Raw genomic sequence first — 24162 nt, 5'->3', positions numbered from 1 at the left:
AGTTTGTTTCTCTTCGCCTTCTCGTGCTGAGCGGTCGCAAAATCCTGGTCCTCGAATGAAAGGCAGCCCAACTCATTCACCCCCCCAAACAATTTGCCTTCCCAACACAAACATTCAAAGGGGTGTCTGCTTACAATGCGCGCCCCTGCCCTGCAACTAGTTACTTGGGAAATTTTCTCCAAAGAGCAAATCCCAAAGAGTCTTCTTCAGTAGTTGGTAGAAGAGGCCGAACAGGTTTTGCAAATTCAAGCTACAGCTTTTCCATCACATGCCGCATCCACACAGCCCGAGAGAGGGTCGCTCCTAAGTAGTGAACAACTTTGGAGGGGGTGGAAAAAACCAGAAAGCAGTAGCCGCCTTTTCGCGAAGCAAGCTTGCTATGGCACGTTCGTTTCTCCCCCCTGCCTTCCACCAAGTTGGAGCTTTTTCTTTCTTTTTTTCCCTTTGGAGGTGCAGATTGTCCTCTCCCAGTCAGGTGTGCATGTAGCAGATAAGTCCAACCACTTCTTTGACTCTAACCTTCTTTTCACCACATGGTCCACAGCCTCACTCTACGTGGAGGATGGAGCCCCATAGGAGGCTTCCTGACCAAGGCTGCGGAGGGGCGCCCAGCAGGGCAGGACAGCCACCCATGTCCAGAACCCCCGGACGGCCACTGGGTGGTGGTGAGGAGATGGCCCGGCTTCCCCTTGTCGCTGGCCATCTGGGCTCTGCGGCTCAGTGCCCCCTCCCCCGCAGCTCGTAAGGCTGGGGTCACAGCTGGAGTGTGGGCATGGCCAGAGCCGCTCGGCCCTCCAGCTGCCTCCCGGCCATGTGGCAGACCTGGCAGCACTGCCTGCCACTTTAAGGGGAGTGGCCATGAAGGAGGTGCCCACTGCAGGACTCTGGGTGAACAAAGGGCGGCCTACTGGGGAGGGACCAGAGCCGTGCCTGCCTGCCCACTCTTCCTCCCAACTGGGTGTCCCGCTCACTTCTTTCAGAGCCGGCCCGGCCATAGCCACCAATGTGGAGCCGCTGAAGCACAGCCCACTTTCCCGGAGCTGCCCTGGCTGCTGCCTCGGCCCCTCCTCCATGGGATTTCTTCCTTTTAAAAATCTTTTGAATGTTTCATCAAATCATAATCCAAAAAGCCTTAATATTTTTACGTCCACCAAACATGAAAATAAGTTGCGTCAGAACTACCGCATCTCCAACATTTAGGCTGCAAATTAGGATACATACAAGACAACTTTTTAGGATCCAAATGCCACCTATAAAACATTTGTAAAAATTTTCCCTTAAATTTTGAGCCTGTGTAAATTTAACATTCCTAATCCAAATTATCTCCCATAAATCCAATGGGATCGGTTCCTGGATATTCTGAGCCCATTTAACCATACAATCTTTAATCAAATCCGTTTCCGAATCCAATTCTATTAACGCATTATAAATTCTTTTTATGTGAGCCTGATTCTGATCTTTAATCTGAATTACCAAATTTTCATCTCCTAATGTTATTCCTACTTTCTTATTTAAAGTCCACCTATCCACTATTTGTAAATACTGGAACCATGACTGTAAAATATTTTCTTGCCTTAATACATCTAAAGATTTTAATTTCCAGTCAGTACCTGACCAAATAAGTAATTCTTTATACGGAATTTTTTCAAAATTCATCTCCTTAGAAATCCCCTCAATTGCATGTCCAGGAATCCCCCAAATAGGTATTTTGTAATTTAACTTGTAATAATACTTCCAAACTCGAAGTAAGGCATTTCTTAAAATATGTGATTTAAAAGCTCGATCTACTTTCTTATTGAAAATTAAATATGCATGCCAACCATATAATAAATCCCACCCTTCAAGAGAAAGAATATTTTTGTTTGTTAGATTAAGCCAATCACTTATCAAAGTTAGTGTGGCTGCATCATAATATAATTTCAAATTAGGTGCCTTAAGCCCTCCTCTTTCTCGAGCAACTTGCAAAATCTTAAACTTCACCCTTGGTTTCTTCCCAGCCCAAATAAATTTATTGATACTCTTCTGCCACTCATACAAATTAGCATCTTTTTTTAAAATGGGTATCATTTGAAACAAAAAAAGAAACTTTGGTAGAACATTCATTTTTACAGCTGAAATTCTCCCCAACAATGACAGTTGTAATTTTTTCCAATCATTTAAATCCTTTTGTACTTTTGTCCATAATAATTCATAATTATTCTTATATAATTTTCCATTAGAAGCAGTTATATATACTTCCAAATATTTAACCTTTTTCACTATCTGAAAACCTGTAAGTTTAACTAAACTTTCATTTTCCCTCTCAGTCATATTCTTAGATAATATTTTAGTCTTATTATTATTTACTTTAAAACCAGAGACTTTCCCATATTGAGTTATAAGTTCCAACAAATGACTAACCAATTGAGTCGGTTGTAATAAAGTTAAAACCAAATCATCCGCAAAAGCTCTCAATCTATACTCATTCTTATTTATTTTTATTCCCTTAAGTACAGTTGACTATCGAATCTGAATTAACAAAATCTCCATTGTTAAAACAAATAACAATGGGGATAATGGACATCCTTGTCTTGTACCCTTTTCAATATTAAAAGTCTCTGTCAATCCCCCATTAATAATAATTTGAGCAGACTGTTGTTGATATATAGCCTTGAGAGCATATAAAAACTTATCTCCAAAATTCATTTTCTCTATAAGTAAAAATAAAAATTGCCAATCTAATTGATCAAAAGCTTTCTCAGCATCCAAAAATATAAAAGCCACAGGGATCTGATTATTCTTATCCAAATACTCAGTTGAGTTAATGATTTGTCTTACACTGTATTTCATATACCTTCCTGTTATAAATCCAGACTGATCACTATGAATTAAAAACTTCATAACCTGCATTAATCTATTTGCCAGGATTTTAGAAAAAATCTTATAATCTGTATTTAAAAGAGATATAGGTCTATAATTCTTAGGTTCAGTAAGATCTTGATCCTCCTTCGGGATCAATGATATAAAAGCCCTTCTCCAGAAAATATCTTAGAAGATATTTTCTAGAATTTTTTCAGATCATAGTCCTGTATGGTTGGAAATTTCTTTGGATAAAGGGTCTAGAAGGTCTTGGAGGTTAAATGAGAATTTATTTAGATATGAAGAGAATATACAGAAATGTAGAGGTTATTTAAAAGAATTTTTCTCTTGGAATATGAATAAGGGCACTTCGATGCCAATGGTTTGGGATTCCAGTAAAGCATATATGCGAGGGATTTTGATCTCTATGAATAATGCTCATAGACGTAAACAAACTGAGAAGCGTAAAGAGTTGGAAGATGAGATTAAATGTAAGGAAAAGATTTTATTATCAAATCCAATGGATAATAATTTGAAAGCTTCTATAACTCTGCTTAAGGAACAATTTAATATGTTAATAGCGTATCAGATGGTGATTAATTTGAGGTACATGAAGTATAATACATTTTGTAATGCAAATAAACCTGGTAGATGGTTGGCTTATCAATTACGTAAGAAGCAGAAATCAAGGATTATAAACAAAATATGTTATAAAGTAAAGAGGTGTATCAACAAAATTTGATTAAAAAGGCTTTTTTAGATTTTTATTCTAAGTTATATACTAGTGAAGTTATACAAATTTCAGATGTAGAAAACTATTTACAACAAGCCAATTTTCCCAGACTTATGACTGATCAGCTTGATGGAATTAATGCTTCAATTACTGTTGAAGAGATTACCTCTGCAATTAAACAATTAAAGGTTGGTAAGACGCCAGGTACTGATGGATTAACTGCAATTTATTACAAGATGCTATTGGAAGAAATGATAGAACCATTGAAGGAACTTTTTAATGACATTTTGCTGGGAGCAGAGTTACCTCCATCTTGGAAAAGGGCCTTCATATCATTGATTCCAAAGGATGATCAGGACTTGTCCCAACCTAAAAATTATAGGCCTATATCTTTGTTAAATATGGACTATCAGATTTTTGCAAAGATATTGGCAAATAGATTAATGCAGGTTTTGAAACAACTGATTCATACTGATCAATTGGGATTTATAACGGGAAGATATATGAAAAATAATGTAAGACAATTGGTTAATATAATAGAATATTTGGATAAGAATAATCAATTCCCGCTGCCTTAATATTTATAGATGCAGAGAAAGCGTTTGATCAATTACATTGGAAATTTTTATTGAAAGTGGTAGAGGAAATGAATTTTGGAGATAAATTTTTGTGTGCTCTTAAAGCTGTATATCAGCAACAATCAGCACAAATTATAATTAATGGGGGATTAACAGAGCAATTTAAAATAGAAAAAGGTACTAGGCAGGGTTGTCCTCTATCCCCTTTGTTATTTGTATTAACTATGGAAATCTTACTTATTAAAATTTGAGAATCCTCTAGATTAAAAGGAATAAAAATAAATAAGATTGATTATAGGTTGAAAGCTTTTGCTGATGATTTGGTGGTGACATTATCTTATCCAACAGATTCGGTTAACAAATTGGTTGAAATTTTAGCACAGTATGGACAGGTCTCTGGTTTTAAGGTGAATAAGAATAAAACTAAAATTTTACTTAAAAATGTGTCTATGAAGGGAAAAGATACTATAGTTGAAGCAACAGGTTATGATGTAGTTAATAAGGTTAAGTATTTAGGAGTATATATCACAACATCTAATGGGAAATTGTATAAGAATAATTATGAACAATTGTGGATAAAGGTACAAAAAGACTTAAATGACTGGCAAAAACTACAATTATCATTGTTGGGGAGAATTTCAGTAGTAAAGATGAATGTTCTACCAAAGTTTCTTTTTTTATTTCAGATGTTACCCATTTTGAAAAAGGATGCAAATTTGGAAGAGTGGCAGAAGGGTATCAATAAATTTATATGGGGTGGCAAGAAACCAAGGGTTAAGTTTAAGATTTTACAAGATGCTAGAGAAAGGGGTGGACTTAAAGCACCTAATCTGAAATTATATTATGATGCAGCCACCTTAACTTTAGTAAGTGATTGGCTCAATTTAACAAACAAAAATATCTTGGTTCTTGAAGGCTGGGATTTATTATTTGGTTGGCACACATATTCAGTTTTTGATAAGAAAGTAGATTGGGTGTTTAAGTCACATATTTTAAGAAATGCCATACTTTGAGTCTGGAGGAGGTATTATTACAAGTTGAACTATAAAATACCCATTTGGGGGATTCCTGGACAGGCAATTCAAGGGGTTTCTAAAGGGGTGAATTTTGACAATATTTCTTATAAAGAGTTGCTCATTTGGTCAGGTACAGATTGGCAATTAAAGTCTTTTGATTTGTTAAGGCAAGAAAATATTTTACAATCATGGTTTCAATATTTACAAATAATGGAGAGATGGAGGGTAGATAAGAAGGTGGGAATTACTTTAACAGCTGAAAACTTGGTAATTCAGATTAAAGATCAGAAATTTGCTCCTATCAAAAGAATTTATAATGAGTTGATAAAATTGGATTCAGAAACAGAGTTAGTAAAAGATTGTATGATCAAATGGGCTCAGAATATACAGGAACCAATCTTAATGGATTCTTGGGAGATAATCTGGGTTAGAAATGTTAAATTTACTCAAGCACAAAATTTGAGGGAAAATTTTTATAAAATGTTTTATAGATGGCATTTGGATCCTAAAAAGTTATCTTGTATGTATCCGAATTTGCAACCCAAATGTTGGAGATGTGGTTCCTTGGATGCAACTTATTTTCATGTTTGGTGGACTTGCAAAAATATTAAAGCTTTTTGGATTATGATTTGGTGGAACATTCAAAAGGTTTTTAAAAGGAAAATTAAATTTACTCCCCAATTATTTCTTTTGAGTATTTTTGTGGATTTTGATGTTAAAGAAACTATTTTAATGCTGAATTTAATAACAGCAGCAAGATTATTGGTGGGTCAGTATTGGAAAAAAGATTCTCTGCCTTCTTTAGAAGAATGGATATTCAAGGTTTCTAACTTAGCAGAAATGGCTAAAATTTCTGCTTACTTAAAGGACCATTCACAAAAGAGATATGTTTCTGTATGGAGAAGATGGATAGAATATATTCAGAAGAAGTATGGAACAACAAAGTTTCATTTACTTTATGAATAATGGATTTTTATTGATTATGAATTGAAGTTTGCAGAGAGTTAAGGGTTATTATGATTCCGGTTATTGTATAAGTAGTAAATTTAAGTTGACTATGTTTAGTTTTCTTTTTTTTCTTTTCTTTTTTTTGCAACCCTGTACTGAGCTCTGGGAAGTTGGGGGGGAAAGGGGGTAGGGGGTGGGGGGAGGGGGAGGGGAGAGTATGGGTAGTATGTTCAATAGTTCAGATTTTGGTGATAGAGGATTGTTCAGGCATTTTCCCCCAGACCGCATCTGATTGAGAAGAAGAGGAGAGGGATAAGTAAGTAGAAAGATGGAAGAGAGAGGGAGGAGAGGAGAGGAGGAGGTAGAAGGAAGGGGGAAGTGAAGAGATGAGAGGGGGACGCGGTCTGGGGGGAAATGGGTGAGCAATGTCGGAATTTGTGTGTTGTATTTTAACTTCTTATGTATCTGAATTTTTTTTCTTATGATTGTAATGAAAATAAAATAATAAATTTTTTTTTAAAAAAAAGCCCTTCTCCAGGAAGGGGGAACCGGAGCTCCAGCAAAATACTATTAAAAAGTTCTTTTAATGGCTCTATCATCTCTTCAGATAACATTTTATAATACTTTGCCATTAGTCCATCTGTACCTGGGGTCTTTCCCACCTTTAACTGCTTAATAGCTAAACCAATTTCCTGTGAAGTAATTAAATAATTCATGACATCTTGTTGTTCATTAGAAAGTTTAGGAAAATGTACTGATTGTAAATACTTCTCTACATCTAAAGCATGTATATTGTCGCTAGCATATAATTTTGTATAAAAATCTAAAAAACTCTTTTTAATCAAATTCTGTTGTTAAACCTCACTACCTTTGTATTTTACTTTCTCTATAATTCTTGCCTTCTGTTTCTTACGTAATTGATAAGCCAACCACCTCCCAGGCTTATTTGCATTGCAAAAGGTATTATATCTCATATAGCGCAAATTAGTCACAACCTAGTCTGCCATTAACATATTAAATTGCGCCCTAAGCATATTTATAGAAGCCTTTAACTTATTATCCGTTGGATTCAAAATAAAAGCCTTTTCTTTTAATTTAATCTCTTCTTCTATTTCTTTACGTTTTTGTATCAATTTAGACCTAAGAGCATTATTCATATAAATCAAAATTCCCCTCATGTAAGCTTTGCTAGCATCCCAAACCATAGACATTGAAGTACCTTTATTCATATTTAAGACAAAAAATTCCTTCAAATATTCTCTACATTTCTGTACAAGCTCCTCCCGTGTAAATAAATTTTCATTCAATCTCCAAGATCTTCTATTCCCATCTTCCACAAATAGCTCCAACCACACAGGACTATGATCAGACAATGTCCTAAGAAAAATCTTGACTTTTTTAACCCTGGAAAAAAGATCAATAGTAATTAAAAAGAAATCAATTCTAGAAAATGATTGGTGTCTGTCCAAATAAAAAGTGAAGTCTCTGTCATTTGAATTCCTTTCTCACCAAATGTCAATGAGTTCCAGATCATCTTTCATATCAAAAAAAGCTTTAGGTAATTTAGTTTGATTAAAAGTTTTAAAAGAACCGTTTTTATCCTTCCTTGAATCCAGAACTCCATTCCAATCTCCCATCAAAATAACAGATTTATAATCCAACTGAGTTATTTTTCCATGCAAAAACTTATAAAATTGTTTCTGTTGCTGATTAGGAGCATATAATCCAACAATAAGGAATTTTTTGCCTTCTAGTACTAAATCAATAATGACATATCTTCCTTGAGAATCAGAGTCAATTAGTTTAGCTGATAAGTTTTTTTTCACATAAATTACAACTCTCCCTTTTTTCCCGGAGCTGAAACTATGAAATGCGATCCCAAATGAGAATTTATCAAATATTTAGAGTCCTTCAAAGTTATATGAGTCTCTTGCAAACATACTACATCATTATTGTGTTGTTTCAGATAAGTGAAATACTTTTTTTTCTTTTCTGTGATGAGTTCAGACCATTAACATTCCATTTCAGAAACTTTATCATCTCTCGCGGCTTGAAGCCTCTGAAGCATAACTTGAAGATCAGCTGTTGAAGATCTTTTTGGTCTTGCTCCTCCCACAGGCTCTATGGCAATGGTTCCTTCTGTTATTTCACTGGTCTTCTGCTTCTGATCTTTCTATCTACGTTTATGCGCAGCATGAGTCATCCTTTGTTCTTTTATCTCCAGACTCTGTACAGCAGGTTCCACTTGTGATTCTCTAGCAATCAGTGAAGTCGCACCTCCAGTTGTTTGCTCTTCTTCGGTTTTACTAGCTTGCGGAGATAAGGACGAACCTGCCTTCAGAACGGAGGAATAAAAATCTTTTGCCTTTAAAACTGTATTTAATCTATAACACGTTCCTGCATGATTCACCACTATCCCAGCTGGAATCTCCCATCTGAACTGAATTTGAGGACATTTAATCTCCTCAGATAAAAAAGCAAACTCTTTTCTTTTTCTTAAAATTTTTGGAGGTATTTCTTTTAAAATTATGACATCTTGAGCTGCAATTTGAAACCTCTGTTTGTAAAAAGCTTGTACAATTTCATTACGAATTGATCTTCTGGAGAAATAAATAACCACATCTCTAGGTAGATTTCTTTGTCTAGCAATCCATGAGTTAACCCTAAAAATTTTTTCAATCTCATTCCGGATTTCCTCCGGTCTCCATCCCAAATTAAAAGCAATATCTTTAACCACTAACTCTTTTAGGTCTTCTCACGGATTTTCTTTCAAACCTCTAATACACAGTGCAAATTCCATGTCCCTATACTGTGAGATAATTAATTCATCCTATGTCGTATCTATCTTATTCTCAACCTCATCAACTCTACTTTCCAATTTCGCTGCATTTTCCGTCACCTCATCCAATCTATCATCAAGTCTCTCAATATGCATCGCAAGTCCTTGAAATGCAAACTTTATGTCCTCTCTCATTTCTCTGTTTTTTTCTTCCAATAATTCTGCCATTACAGCCCTCTCTGAAGTCATTTTATTATCCAAAAGATCAGCTACCTCCTCTTTAATATCTAAAGCAGTTTTTTTTAAAAGCTTCTTGTAAATCTTTAAGTGAAAATGTAGGTGGAGGAGAAGGAGGGGGTGTCTTTGTCTTAGGCTGAGAAACAGTCTGTGTTATCGGAGAGGAAATAGAAGCTTTAGGGACCGAGGAAACAAAACATTTTGAAGCCATTTTTATAAATTTACAGTCTTATATTATAAAATCAAAAAAGGGGGAAAAATAAATTTCCAAAGACAAAAAAAAAAGAAAGTTCTTGCCTTATAGTAGAACAGTCTATTAACTTTGTTGCAAAACCTTCAAACAAGAAAGCCGAGTGCCATCTTTAACTTCTGTCACTTTCCCTTTCTCTTCTTCAAAAAAAAAAAAAAGGAAAAAAAATTGGAGAAGATACTTTTTAGGAGTTAAGCACAAATCTAATTTCTCCTGGTCAGCTCCGTCTGCTTCTAAATACTCAGAAGCTCACTTTAAGAAGCAGATGTGGAAGCGGCGTCTAGCTTTGTTCCTAAATTTCGGAACAAAGACGACCTGGAATGCGGAGTTAAACTCGGGCTCCAAGGGAGCTCTTACCCTCCGACCTCCCTGAAGTTATGGGGGTCCAGGGGAGCTCTACCTTTACCCAAGAAGCTCTCCTCTTCCCCTTCTCCCAAGGAAAGAGGTTTTAAGCACGAAACAGCTGATTTTCACTTTTCTGCAGACTTTTACGCGATCCCAGGGCGGGCAGCTAGAAGAAAGTCGCCATCGGAAGTCCTGGCACTCTTCTGTTTTAACTTTTTTTTCCTTGTTGCTTTTTGGAGTTTTCATCTTGCTTTCATGAGATGACAGCGTTTGGGAGGGGGTGTAGCTGCTCCCTTCCCCCCAAGCCATCAGCTGAGCAAGACACTTTCCTGCCCACTGCCCCACCTGCTAGAGATACCCTGGATCTCCCCCAATCCTGCCCGGCCCCCACAGGCATCCCTCCCCAACATCAAGCTGGCCATGCCCACCCTGACCACACCCACCCAGCACCCGGCGATACATAAGTGGGTTTTGGGTTGCAGTTTGGGCACTCAGTCTCTAAAAGGTTCACCACCACTGGTCTAGCCTCTTCTTAAAAATCTCCAGTGATGGAGTGCCCACAATTTCTGGAGGCAAGCTGTTCCACCGGTTAATTGTCCTCACTGTCAGGAAGTTTCTCTTTAATTCTAGGTTGCTTCTCTCTTTGATCAGTTTCCAACCATTGTTTCTTGGACTGCCCTCTGGTGCTTTGGTGAATAAAATGACCCCCTCTTCTTTGTAGCAGCCCCTCAAATACTGGAATATTGCTATCATGTCTCCCCTCTTTCTTCTTTTCTTTAGACTAGCCAAACGCAAGTCCTGCAGCCATTGTTCGTATGTTTTAGTCTCCAGGCTTTTGATCATCTTAGTTGCTCTTCTCTGAATTTTTTTTAAAGGTTTTATTAGTTTTTCTCTTACATACATATGTTAGTTTTTCAATCAATGATCTGTCTGGAATCAACAATACTAATACATATTCCATTCCTAATCCTTCATTCTTTCTTCTAGCCCAGTGGTTCTTAACCTGGGCGATATTGCCCCCCAGGGGGCAATTTTGTTTTTCAGGGGGGCAATGGAACAAAAAGGGGCCATGCGGGGGCAATATGGGGGCAAGGGAGCGAGAAGTTTTGGGGACACTTTTGAGACTTTTTCGTATAGTGAATCGCTGCATATCTGTCATACAAAAACATCAGATCGCTCGCTATTCGTGGATTGAATTGTGTTTTCAAATGTTCCTCCAGCTAGCTTCAGTACAGAACGCCATACATATGTGAATATGCATTGCTTATCTTCATGCGCTTTGTGCAGCAGCCTTTACCCTTTTTATATTTCTTTTTGCGTCTTAAATTTCACTTGTAATTCAATCATTAAATGTTACTGTTTTTCTTTTTGGGCATTTCACTTTCTTGCAATTGAATTTTGTTTTCAGTGGTCATTACATTTAAGTGTCTTGAATAAATAAGATAATAATGAAATACATGTATCACGAAGTTTGGGAATAAAGTGACGGGTGGCACCAAAATTTTTCAAACAGTTGAGATATGGGAAAAAGACTGGAAATAAATTATTTGCATCAATATGTCCTGATGACAATTTTAAAGAAAACAAAAAAAGTGTTTGCATAAATTGAAGAATTATTTCCTATGTTGTGATTGAGAGGTTATGTTGGGGGAGTGGGGCGATGACAACTTCCTCATTGGCTCAAGGGGGCGATTCTTTCAAAAAGGTTAAGAACTACTGTTCTAGCCAATAGTAGAATAAGTCCCAAGTTTGATAGTAGTCTGTATCTTCTTTATCCTTCAGTCTCAAAGTTAATCTGTCCATCTTCGCGCATTCCAATATTTTTCTGATTATTTCTTCTTCTGGTGGTAGTGCTTCATTTTTCCAATATTGCGCAAAACTTATTCTTGCTGCTGTAATGACATGTAAAATCAAATATAGGCTTTGTTTGTTAATCTTTTCAGGCATTATACCTAATAAGAAAAGTTCAGGTTTGAAATCAACATGTTTACCTAATATTTTTTCTAACCAGTCATGTATGTTTTTCCAATAAGTCTTTGCTTTGCTACATGTCCACCAAATGTGATAGTACGTGCCTGAATTATGCTTCCATTTCCAACATCTAACTGACATATTTTTAAACATTTTTGCTAATCTTGCTGATGGCAAGTGCCATCTATAAAACATTTTATATAGATTTTCTTTATATGAAGTTGCCATTGTTAACTTATAGTTTCTCTCCCATAATTTTTGCCAGTTTTCTAATTCTCTATTGCAACCAAAGTTTTTTGCCCATCTAATCATTGTTTCTTTAACTTGTTCACTTTCCATTTCCAAAATTAACAAAAAATATACATTTTCTTGATTAATTTCTCATCTGAGGTTAATAAAATCTTACAGTCTGTTCTTTATAAAATCCATACATTTTCACATCTTTTTCATATCTATTTTGCATCTGTAAATGTGTCCACCATGACAGGTTGATACCCTGATTTTCCAGTTCTTATTTAGATTTTAAATGCCCATCAATATTTAGAATATCTCTATATGTCCATATTTTTTCAAAGTCTACCAGGTTCGGATGTACAAATGCCTCCATCATTGATAGCCACCCTGGAATCTTTAAATATATTTTATGTTCTGGCCCATATAGCTATATGGCCCAGCTCTATGTTGGAAGGTCTGGCAGTTATTGGGTTAAATGCTAGGTATGTAGATGGGTCAGTGGGAGGAGTTCCAAAGGTCTTTGGGAGACTTCCTGGACACAAGCCACATGGGAATCTCTTTGTCTGTAACAAGCATGGGCCATGGAGGTCATACAATAGCCTCAGTCATTATAAAGATGGTGTGAAGAGCAATAACATTTCTTACCTAAGGAAAAGATTTGAAAGATGAACAAACATGTATTTCCAGCAGCACCAATCTCAACATGAACGCAAGTAATCCTTCTCATTAAAATATATTTGTTTATTATAAGATCGTTTCCTTTGAGTTAACTATCTGACTGGATTTGAAATATAACACTTTTAAATTTGGGTCAGTATAGTAAGAAATGTTTTCATAATTTGTGCCATCTTTTGAAAGCAAATAGTAAATTGGCAAAGATTAATTCTCCTCTCAAAGCTGCAACAGTTTGAAGAAAGAGAATCAAATTGGTTAGCCTTTTCTCTGCATAAACCTTCAAGGAAGTAAAGATTCTCTTGATGCTTGTAAAAGCCTGCAAACAAAGCCAGCGTGTCTGTGTAAGAGACAGCTTTCAAGGAGTGATTCAGAAGTTTTGTTATGCTAATTCACTTGCTAGCTAACTTTCAAAGTGAAAAGTGCCTTGTATCTGGTTCAAAATTACTTTGTTCCTTGAAAAGTGCCTTGTATCTGATTCAAAATTACTTTGTTCCTTGCATGAAAAGTTTGAATTTTAACACCAAAAGGAGCTTGGGCTTTTCCCCCTCCCCTCTTTGCCAGTGAATCACGCAGCCTGAAACAAAGAACTGTTTAATGACTGCCTCTAAAGTTCAGACATAAGCAAGGTTTATTGCCTTTCAATAAACTCATCTGTCCTTATAAGGAGGAACCATCACAGAAGCACCCCCTGGTGGTCATGCAATTTTTTTTCTAGCTGAGTCACAACAGCCACAATTAATTCAGCACACAACAGAGCAAATCTGTTAGTTAAAGTGCAAGCTACTTAAAGTTATCCCAAGCTACCAACACCCCACAGAGGGCACAGAGTGATCTTATCAGAAGCATTCACTCACTCACCCAAGCTGAGCACTAAGCTGTTCCAGCTTGAGAGAACGTAGGCAGAAGAAATCAAAGCCAAGTCTCTTCGCTCATTATCACAGCTGATGACCTGGAACTCCAGCCTGCAACTGACCAAGTGGGAGTTTGTACCTCTACATTCTCTCAGTGGCTCACTAGCAGTAACGTGGTAATAGGAAGAATTTGGCTAGCCTTTTCAACACCCCCTAGAGAGCACAGAGTGAACTTACCAAAAGTACTCACTCACTCAAGCTGAAGGCTAAGCTGTCCCAGCTTGAGAGACAGGAAGCAAGAGCCAATTACCTTCGCCTATTATCACAGCCAGGTGGGAGTTTGTACCTCTACATTCTCTCAGTGGCTCACTAGCAGTAACGTGGCAATAGGAAGAATTTGGCTAGCCTTTCTCTAGACGCCCCCTAGTGGTTAAAGGAAGCTCTACACGCAAGCCTTTAACAGAACCCAGAGAAGCCCCTCTAGTGGACAAAGGGTGAACCTCGAAGCCAGAGCACCCCGGTAGCTGACCCACAGCAAGAGACCCCTAGTGGTGAAGGGGTGAACTGCACTGAAGTACCCACAAACAGAGGAGAACGCACCCAGTAGCATCTCCACCCACAGACAGCACCTCAGAGGCTGATCTACAAGTAGCGACCCCTAGTGGTCAAAGAGAAAAGTTCTTCAAATTCTCTTCAAAATAGCTGAGAAGGACACGGAACCTACCCTAACCATGGAGGAGTGTCTTACTGATTTGGACAAAGGAGCTCAATTAACTAACCTAGTTGAAACACCCCAACCAGTCAGTCAAGGAGAGATGCTGCAAACAGCCAACATTGACCAGTATGCAGAGGCTGAAACTCAAGCCTCAACAAAGCCCAAGATGTCTCAGGGTCAATACGATCTTAGACAATGCAGAAAGCTCACAGAAGCCATGCACTCACATCGGATGGAGAAATGGCACACCATCCACAGGCGCCATGAAAGAAGCTGGGAGAGATTATACAAACTCTACCACGAACAGAAGGAGGAACTCTCCCCAGAATGGGCACACGCAGTGGAAGGAGATAAGGAAGACGCCTATGTGCAATGGATGGACTCTGAACAGCAACTCAAGGACATTCAAGAACAATTAAGAGACCCAAGTGTCGACAGCGAGATGCAAAGCCTCAAGCTAATAAACGAGGAACGCAAGAAGTTTCTAGAAAGCTCACAGGGTTCCCCACAGCCCGAGCCTCACCAAAGAGGCAGTCCGGTTGACAGAGCCGAGTCCAAAGTTTCATGCTTTTCACATGCACCATCCCAACGATCATACGCAGATCCATCTCAGGTGTCTGGAAAGGCCTCATCTTTCCACCACATGTCCGGGGCACACTCTAGCGTATCCCAACAATCACATGTCACAGGCGCCTCCCGCCTTTCGAAGACATCCTCCCGCCGCAGCCGAGCATCCAGAATTTCACAGGAAGAGCAAATAATCTTAGACGCTAAAGCCGCTGAAGCTGTCTTTCGTGTGGCACAAGAGGAGAGGCAGAAAAAGAAGGAGTTGTCGGCCATAGAACTTGAGGAAGCTGAAATAGAGGCCAAGCTGCAAGCAGAAGCAGCCCAAATGGAAGCCAAACGAAAGGCTATAGCAGCCAAAATGAAGGCCAAAAGAAAGGACGCCCAAGAAGAACTTGAACTTACTCAATGCCAAAGAGTTATGGCAGACAAAATGGCTAGAGCGGAAGGCCTTCAGAGAATACTCCAGTACACCACTTTCTTGCCAGACAGACAACAACTGGAAAACGAAGAGCGTTGTAGCCACGTACAGACCTATGTGGACATCCAAAGCGTATTCCAGAACGCACAGATGAGAGCACCACAGCCAGCCACGAGCCCCCCAAGACCGAGTAGACGAACAGAAGAATCTCAACGACCTGATTCGCTGGTCAACTGCAGAGTTGATGTCACGACACCTAGGCCACGAGATCCTCCCGCCGTTGTTGCCACATCAAACCTGATGGGATTACCACCAATGGCAATGACTGCACAGCGGGGAGGGCCACAAGATCTTTCCGCCATTATTACCCCAGCAACGGCGACAATTGCACAGCGGGGAGTGCCCCAAGATCTTCCCACCGTTATTACCCCACAGAACCCACCAAACCATACCACTAATGGCAATCGGATGGATCCACCTATAGCGCCAACAGCCCTACAGCAGCACCAGCCGTCGCTCAGGGAAGAGATTGAAAGAGTTAGAGCCACGTTAGAGTCACTAGAGTCCCTGCTGCACCAACAGGAGGAAGCGCCCCAAGGAACTGCCACCACTCCTGACTACAGAGGACAGCCTCGAGCATCAGCTCTGACAGCCTACCAGGAAGCTAGCTACACTCTACCAGAAACACAGACCTTCCAACACGTAAGCAAGCAAGAGCCTGGGCTCCCTCAGCTCAATGCCAGAGCAGCAGAGTTCAGACCAAGCCAACAAGGTCCCTTGCACGTGACATGGCAAAATACACCCAGCCACCATTACGCCGAAGGAAGTTACCAGCCAAACATGGCACACGCCCCCACTCCTGGAAGCGAGGTACCATCGCCACCCGGTTACACCCCTATGAGACTTTACAGAAGCAAACTAGATCTGGCATCCAAGGGTGTACACAAATTCCCCGATAAACCGGGAAAGGACTACGTATTGTGGAAGCTCACGTTCCAAACCGCCATCCAAGATGAAGCTATAACATCGAGCGAAGCGCTCGGACACATGAAAACATGGCTGGGACCGGCTTCCACACGATTAGTAGAGAACACTCAACTAGCCCACCTAGGCAACCCAACTACCGCCCTTCTCAAAGCTTGGGAAAGGCTCGACGAGCGGTATGGCGGACATGAACTGACAGAAAAGTCGCTCTTAGATTGCATTTACACCTTCCCTAACATCAATATCAATGATCACACCCAGATGTTGGAATTCGCAGACACACTCTCGATGCTACATTCAGTTCGCGAGCAACCCAACATGCCGAAACTTACCTGCCTCGATCAGTTCGAGAAGCAAAGGATCATAGTTAGAAAACTACCAAAGCAGTCAAGGGATGAATGGCCAAAATATCAGAAACCCACAGGAACCAAGACCCTAATGCACCACCCGCCTTCGCTGTACTCGCTGAATTTGTGACCGACCAAGCAAAACTACGTCATAATGCCAGCAACTTTGAGCCAACAAATGACAACTTCAGCCCCAACCAAAGTTCTTCCCAAGCTACGGACAGAACCACACCTTTGGTGTATGAAACTGACATCACACCTTCCCCAAAGAAGTCTCCAGACGAACAAACACCGAGAAGCGCTCTTTCGAACCCTCATCCAACTACCAAAGGCCTAACTTGCCCGATACACAAGTTCTCTCACTCTCTAAATGATTGCAGAGAATTTAGGAAGAAATCCCTAGATGACTGAAAGACCCTACTCAAAGAGAATAGGATATGTTTCAAATGCTGTGACTCTGTGGATCACATGGCCAAGGACTGCACAGCTAATGTGAAATGCCACCTGTGCAACAGCGACAGGCACCCAGCAGCCTTACACCTAGAACCTAAGATGCTGCCTAAGGAATCACGACAAGCAACTAGCTCTACACCAGACTAATCACTGACCGAGTCCTGTTGCTAAGGAAGACCAGCTTAGACAATTGAACCTCTTCAGTTCCAGCTGTTCCTGACCCTTCTGTCCCAGCTGTTGTTCCTGATTCTTCAGCTCCGACTGTTCCTGAGTTTCCTGATGTTCCTGATCTTGATTCTTCAGCCCCAGCTGTTCCTGAGTTTCCAGATCCAGCTGTTTATGTCTTTCCAGGTTTTTCAGTTCCTGAGTATCCTGTGAATCCAGTTCCCCTCATTCCCGAGAAGCTTGGGTTCCAGTTTTTTCTGTTCCAGATTTGGTTCCAGTTTCCTTCACAGGAAGAAGACCTTGTCTCATTGGGAGACAAGACTGCATACCAGAACTATTGGCCCACGGTTCCTGCGCACCGGGCCCACCCACTTGACGAACTAGTTACCCAGCTGAGATCCAGATCATGAAGCCACATGAGTCAGGTCGTGACTCAAAGACACTTGTACCAGGCTGATCACCGATTTGGTCCTTGCTGAGAAAGACTGAACCAGAAGATTAAACCTCAAATTGTGTATTGTCTTATGCATTGTTTGATGTAACACTTGCCTTTTTCATAATTGTGCATGTTTTATGTTTACTGTAAGAACGTCCTGCTGCTGTAAGAATCAACCAGAACACCAGGTACGTTTCAGTAGTCAACAAAGGTTTATTTCGCTATGTTGAAAACAAAATCAGCTCTGGGAAACACCCCAGCCCAGCGTCCTATTAATCCCATCACCACACCCACCGCGCACGCCCCAATCACCCCCAATTACCTAATTACCCCTGCTGAACGCAACCCCATCTGCACCACACCCTATCATCATCCTATCAATTACATTCTGTCAGACCCAGCGTCATAAATCAGCGCTGTCCGCCCACATAATGTCTGTTCATCCGGGCTTCCCGTGCAATAGAGTAAGCAGTCACGTGGTTCCTCCGTCATAGCGGAAGCGCCGGTATCAGTCCCGACACTGCTCCGCATCCAGCTCCACCAAGGCTGTTCGGAAGTCGGTTCAGAGCTCCGGCTCCACCAAGGCTGTTCGGAAGTCGGTTCAGAGCTCCGGAGACCGGCCAACGTCCGTACATGGGTAGGATGCACGCTGGGGCTGACATCCGGCTCCCCCTCACCACAGGGCCCCCTGAAATGAAACAGAGACATTCACGTATGCTATCACCTATCCCCCTGTGTTCCTCGGTTTGTGCGGCCACAGCCTGTGATATTGACGAATCAGGGCAGGAGCGAAGACATCCCCCTCCCGAACCCAGGATGCCTCGGATAAGGGGTATCCTTTCCATAGAACCAGATAATACATATCGCCCCCCCTCCACCGGGAATCCAGTATGTCCTGTATTTCATACCTTCCCGGGGCAACGGGCCCTGGGGGAGGTTCATCATGGGTGGTCCCTTCTACTGGTTTTAATAGACTCACATGAAATACTGGGTGTATCTTACCAAGTACTCCTGGCAATTGCAGTTGCACCGTAACAGGATTGATGATACGTACTATGCGGAATGGTCCAATGTATTTTGGTGCCAGTTTCTTGCATGGTACCTGCAACTTAATATACTTGGTGGACAAGTACACCCGGTCACCCACTCTCAGGTGCATTGCCCTTCTACGACTTTTATCTGCTTGCTCCTTCACTGCCTTTTCCGCATGTTGTAACGCCTGTTTCACTGTACTCCACACCTGACCTGCACGGGACATCCAATCTCCAGGACGTATATCTGTACCCCCCTGTGGTTCAGCCCCAGGTAATGGAACCGGATCGTATCCATAAACTACTTGGAAAGGGGTCAACCCGGTGCTTTTATGCACTGCATTGTTATACGCTAGTTCCGCGAATGGTATGAAGTCTATCCAATCTGACTGTTGGTGAGATACATAAGACCGGAGATATCGTGAGATTGCCGCATTAGCCCGTTCCGCCGCCCCATTAGTGCAAGGATGGTATGCTGAACTCAGGCCTTGTGTGGTCCCAATGCTTGCTAGGAATCTACGCCAGAATTGAGCCGTAAATTGAACACCCCTGTCCGAGATAATTCTACGGGGTGCTCCATGTAATCTATATATGTGTTGCACGAACAATGTCACTAGTCCCCTCGCAGATGGCAGTCCTTTGCAGGGGACGAAATGTGCTTGCTTCGAGAACAAGTCCACAACCGTCCATATGACCGTGTACCCTCTGATGTTCGGTAAATCAACAAGGAAATCCATCCCGATGTCCTGCCAGGGTCGGATCGGATTAGATACCGGTTGTAGCAGTCCCATTGGCCTCTTTGGTACCACTTTAGACTGCGCGCAAATCCTACATTCCTTAACGTATCGCTCAATGTCCTTCCGTAAACTGGGCCACCAGAACCGTCGTCTCGCCAAATGGAGCGTCTTGACGAAGCCAAAATGGCCTGCCAGCTTCGAGTCGTGACATTGATGAAGTACCCGATGACGCATTTCCTGGGGGATGTATAACCTATTCCTATACCAAGCCAAGCCATCACGCTGGGTTAATAACCCGGGATTCGCCTGCAACCAGGGATCGGTCAACAATACAGTTTGCAGTTCCTCCTCAAACGTCACCACTTTGGCACATCCTTCTACGTGTGCAGGATCCCTACTACATAGCGGCATAATGGTCTGGATCACTTGTTCCTTTTTACTATCATATTGTGGTAGCCGGGAGAGTGCGTCTGCTAGGAAGTTCTTTCCTCCGGGCACCACCTTCAGGTGAAACCGGAAACGCTGAAAATACTGCGCCCATCGAACGTGTTTCGGCGCCAATCGCCTTGGAGTCTGGAGGACCGCCAGGTTCCGGTGGTCCGTCCACACCTCGAATGGGTGTTGCGCACCCTCCAAAAGATGTCGCCAGGTGGACAACGCCCATTTTATCGCAAATGCTTCCTTCTCCCACACTGCCCATCGTCTCTCGGGGTCGGTAAACTTCTTGGAGGTGTATGCGCACGGTTGCAAGTTGCCTTGGCCGTTACGTTGCATCAAGAGTGCGCCGACAGCCACATCACTGGCGTCGACCTGCACTATAAATGGCTTATTTGGGTCGGGGTGCAATAGCACTGGTTCCTCTGCAAATAGTCGTTTAAGAGACTCGAAGGCCCGTTGGCAAGCTACCGTCCATTCCAATGCCTGTTTGGGATGGGGTTTGCCAGGTGTGGTTTTGGTGCGCAACAGTTGAGTTAATGGTAGAGCCACATCAGCGAAAGAGGGGATGAATTGGCGGTAGAAATTGGCAAACCCCAAGAATCTCTGCAGTTGACGACGGGTCCTCGGGGCCTGCCATTCTAGAACACTGCGCACTTTATTAGGATCCAGTTCTATCCCCATAGCTGACACCCTGAACCCTAAATAATCTATCCGGTCTTTGTGAAACTCGCACTTTGACAGCTTACAGTACAGGTTGGCGTTTAACAACTTTTGCAGTACTGTCCGTACTAATTGTACATGGTCTTCTAACGTCTGCGAATAGATGAGTATATCATCCAGATAGACAAGGACGCCCCTATATAGATGATCATGTAATACTTCATTTATTAGTTGCATGAAGACGGCCGGCGCTCCTTGTAACCCGAAAGGCATCACCTTGAATTGGTAGCTGCCCAGGGGACAGTTAAATGCTGTCTTCCACTCGTCCCCTTGCCTAATGCGTACCCTATAGTATGCCTCACGGAGGTCTAGTTTTGTGAAGATTTTCCCAGCCGCCAAATGAGTGAGCAGGTCTTTCATAAGCGGCAGGGGATATACTTGGTTTATACACACTGCGTTCAGACCTCGGAAGTCTACACATAACCTCAATCCCCCGTCCTTTTTTCCCTGGAATATAACTGGAGCGGCTATTCTCGAACGTGCTGGTTCTATAAAGCCTCTGGCTAGATTCTTATCAATGTACTTTCTCATTTCCTGCAGTTCTGCAAACGTCATAGGGTACATTCTGGGTTTGGGTAGCTTAACTCCTGGAGCGAGTTCGATTGCACAATCAGTCTGTCTGTGCGGCGGCAAACTATCACATTCCTGTTCGCTAAACACTGCCGCGAGATCGTCATATACCCGTGGGTATGGGGTTTTGTCCTTCTCCTGTACCGATCGTGAAGCGTTTAACTTTCTATCCCTATTCAAGTCATCTGGCGACCGCGGATGCGGACCTACTGCTAGCCGTAGGTGTCTGGACCCCTCCGCCCACCAAATGGTTGGTGTCCACTTATCCATCCACGCTAATCCCAGAATAACAGACTCGGACATAGTGGGAACAACTATGAACCTTATCATTTCCCAATGACCCCCAATATCCATTCTAACAGGCTCCGTTACCAATGTAGTGGGGACCCCTCCCAACAGGGAACCATCTACCTGCTCAAAACGGATCGGGGTCTTTAGTCGGGCCACCCTAATCCGCATCTGTTGTACTAACCCCTTACTAATAAGGCATCTTGTACATCCCGTATCTAATAACGCCGGACAGGGCATTACCTCACCCGTTACCGGGTTTGTCAATGAAATGGGGATGGTGAAGGGGACGATGGGGTCACTCACCATCGGATCTTCCACCGGTCCTTCGTCCTCGTATTCCTGTAATGTAGGAGACGCCCCATCGGGTGTTTGCTGGATCGGCGACTGTCCCAGTTGGTAGGCCACCCGTGATTTCTCTGTCGGTTTTTTCGATGTGGTACCCGGGGTGCCAACCGCCGTAGGTGTACCTGTGGGCTTGGGTGTTCCACACTCCGCAGCGCGGTGGCCCGGCCAATTGCAGCGGAAACACCGGAAGGTGGGCTTTGGACGTATTGTACTCAGCACGTCCGGACTGGTGCCACCTACAGGCTGATCTTGATTCCGGCGGGGCCTCTCCTCCCGTCTTCCAGGACGATCCCTCAATCCTACATCCAACTCTACCGCGGCCCTAGACCAATCAGTCAAACGCCCAGCCACCCCTCGGACTATACATGCTTGGCGTATGGTGGTATCCAGACCAGTGCGGAAATGATGAATTAGCAGGCTGTCCGGCCATGACCTAAGCCTCCCTGCCACTTTTTGGAATTCTCGAATGTAGTCCTGTACTGGTCTGCCCCCTTGCCGCAGACCCACTAACTGGGCTTCAGCCCGTAGCAGGCGTATTGGGTCCTCGAACCTTGTTTTTAGTGCGTCGAGGAAAAGACCCACATCGGCTAACTCCCTGGCCTGGTCGCTATATAGGTCTGCGGCCCAAGCAGCGGCCTCACCTTGCAGACTCGCTGTTACCGCGACCACCATGGCCCAGTTGGACGAGTACAAGGTTGTATAACGGTCCAGATGGTTAAGAACGTGGCTTAGAAATACCGCCAACCTGTCTGGATCCCCGTCAAACGTGAGGGAAATTGGTGGGGGATTCCATATCATCTGCTGGGGCCATGGAGCCGGTACCCTACCGCCATATGGACCCATCCCTGGATACGCCCTGGAACTGGGTCCTGCTCCCAGGTTCTCCAGCCCGTCTCCATCCGGACCTTCCGGTGGAGCCCGCGCCTCTCGTGTATCCAGTCTATCCCGTGGACGCTCAGTTCCGGTTTGCCTTGCCATCGAATCCCGGATTGTAAACCGACCCCCTTGCGGTAATTTGAACTCCGGGCTCGCCAGTTGAAAGTGGGACACATAAGGGGTACTATCTTTACCAGGGCTGCGAACGGTTTCTGGGTAAATCCGTTCCCCAAACTGTTCCCTAAGGACCTCTAACGTATATTGGCCTGGAGCTGTGGAGCAGCTCCAATCTTCCTCGTCATCTCCGGCCATCCTGCGTTCCCTCCAGCCAGCGAAACTAGGTGCCAACCGCCGCCCCCTACCATCCCCCAAGGGACCGGCAGCTGCTCCGGCCCACCACTCGTCGTCCGCCGACGTTGGTTTGCGCCGTTTAGGTCCATGCTCCACAGCCGCAGGGAAACGTCCTTTCTCCTTCGGGCGTGTCGCCACACGCTCCTCTTCCTTGACTCCTACGTCCGGATTCTCCGACTGTTCGTCAGCTTCCTCAGCCTCCACATCCATAACCGGTTCCTCTCCCTGTGTCCCTTCAGCCATAGCTCCACGAAAAGCAAGACGAATTGAGAGCTGATTTACTGTAAGAACGTCCTGCTGCTGTAAGAATCAACCAGAACACCAGGTACGTTTCAGTAGTCAACAAAGGTTTATTTCGCTATGTCGAAAACAAAATCAGCTCTGGGAAACACCCCAGCCCAGCGTCCTATTAATCCCATCACCACACCCACCGCGCACGCCCCAATCACCCCCAATTACCTAATTACCCCTGCTGAACGCAACCCCATCTGCACCACACCCTATCATCATCCTATCAATTACATTCTGTCAGACCCAGCGTCATAAATCAGCGCTGTCCGCCCACATAATGTCTGTTCATCCGGGCTTCCCGTGCAATAGAGTAAGCAGTCACGTGGTTCCTCCGTCATAGCGGAAGCGCCGGTATCAGTCCCGACACTGCTCCGCATCCAGCTCCACCAAGGCTGTTCGGAAGTCGGTTCAGAGCTCCGGCTCCACCAAGGCTGTTCGGAAGTCGGTTCAGAGCTCCGGAGACCGGCCAACGTCCGTACATGGGTAGGATGCACGCTGGGGCTGACATTTACCTTATAGTTATGCATGTTTGATACCAAGTTTTTACCTATTTAGTCACAAGTTAACCACAATGAGTATTGCATGCCTTGATGCTACGTTTTTACTATTTTAATAGTGGAAATATAAATTTCCAAGCGGGGAGTGTTCTGGCCCATATAGCTATATGGCCCAGCTCTATGTTGGAAGGTCTGGCAGTTATTGGGTTAAATGCTAGGTATGTAGATGGGTCAGTGGGAGGAGTTCCAAAGGTCTTTGGGAGACTTCCTGGACACAAGCCACATGGGAATCTCTTTGTCTGTAACAAGCATGGGCCATGGAAGTCATACAATAGCCTCAGTCATTATAAAGATGGTGTGAAGAGCAATAACATTTCTTACCTAAGGAAAGGATTTGAAAGATGAACAAAAATGTATTTCCAGCAGCACCAATCTCAACATGAACGCAAGTAATCCTTCTCATTAAAATATATTT

At 42.8% G+C, this 24162-nt stretch overlaps 1 protein-coding gene across 1 annotated transcript; it reads right to left on the bottom strand.

Annotated features, from left to right (window-relative positions):
• Positions 1-11567: 11567 nt before the first annotated feature.
• On the bottom strand, positions 11568-23072 carry LOC120306793. Its single transcript, XM_039340670.1, has 2 exons — positions 21631-23072; positions 11568-11616 (listed from the first exon to the last, which is right to left on the bottom strand). Exons 1-2 carry the CDS (start codon positions 22858-22860, stop codon positions 11605-11607), a joined length of 1242 nt encoding a protein of 413 aa, XP_039196604.1. The 5' UTR covers positions 22861-23072; the 3' UTR covers positions 11568-11604.
• Between the last annotated feature and the right edge of the window lie 1090 nt (positions 23073-24162).

Source organism: Crotalus tigris, unplaced genomic scaffold (genome assembly GCF_016545835.1).
Source record: "Crotalus tigris isolate CLP2741 ecotype Arizona unplaced genomic scaffold, ASM1654583v1 scf7180000017753.6788120, whole genome shotgun sequence".
Classification (NCBI taxonomy): Eukaryota; Metazoa; Chordata; class Lepidosauria; order Squamata; family Viperidae; genus Crotalus; species Crotalus tigris.
This window is presented reverse-complemented; position numbering and strand designations above follow the sequence as displayed.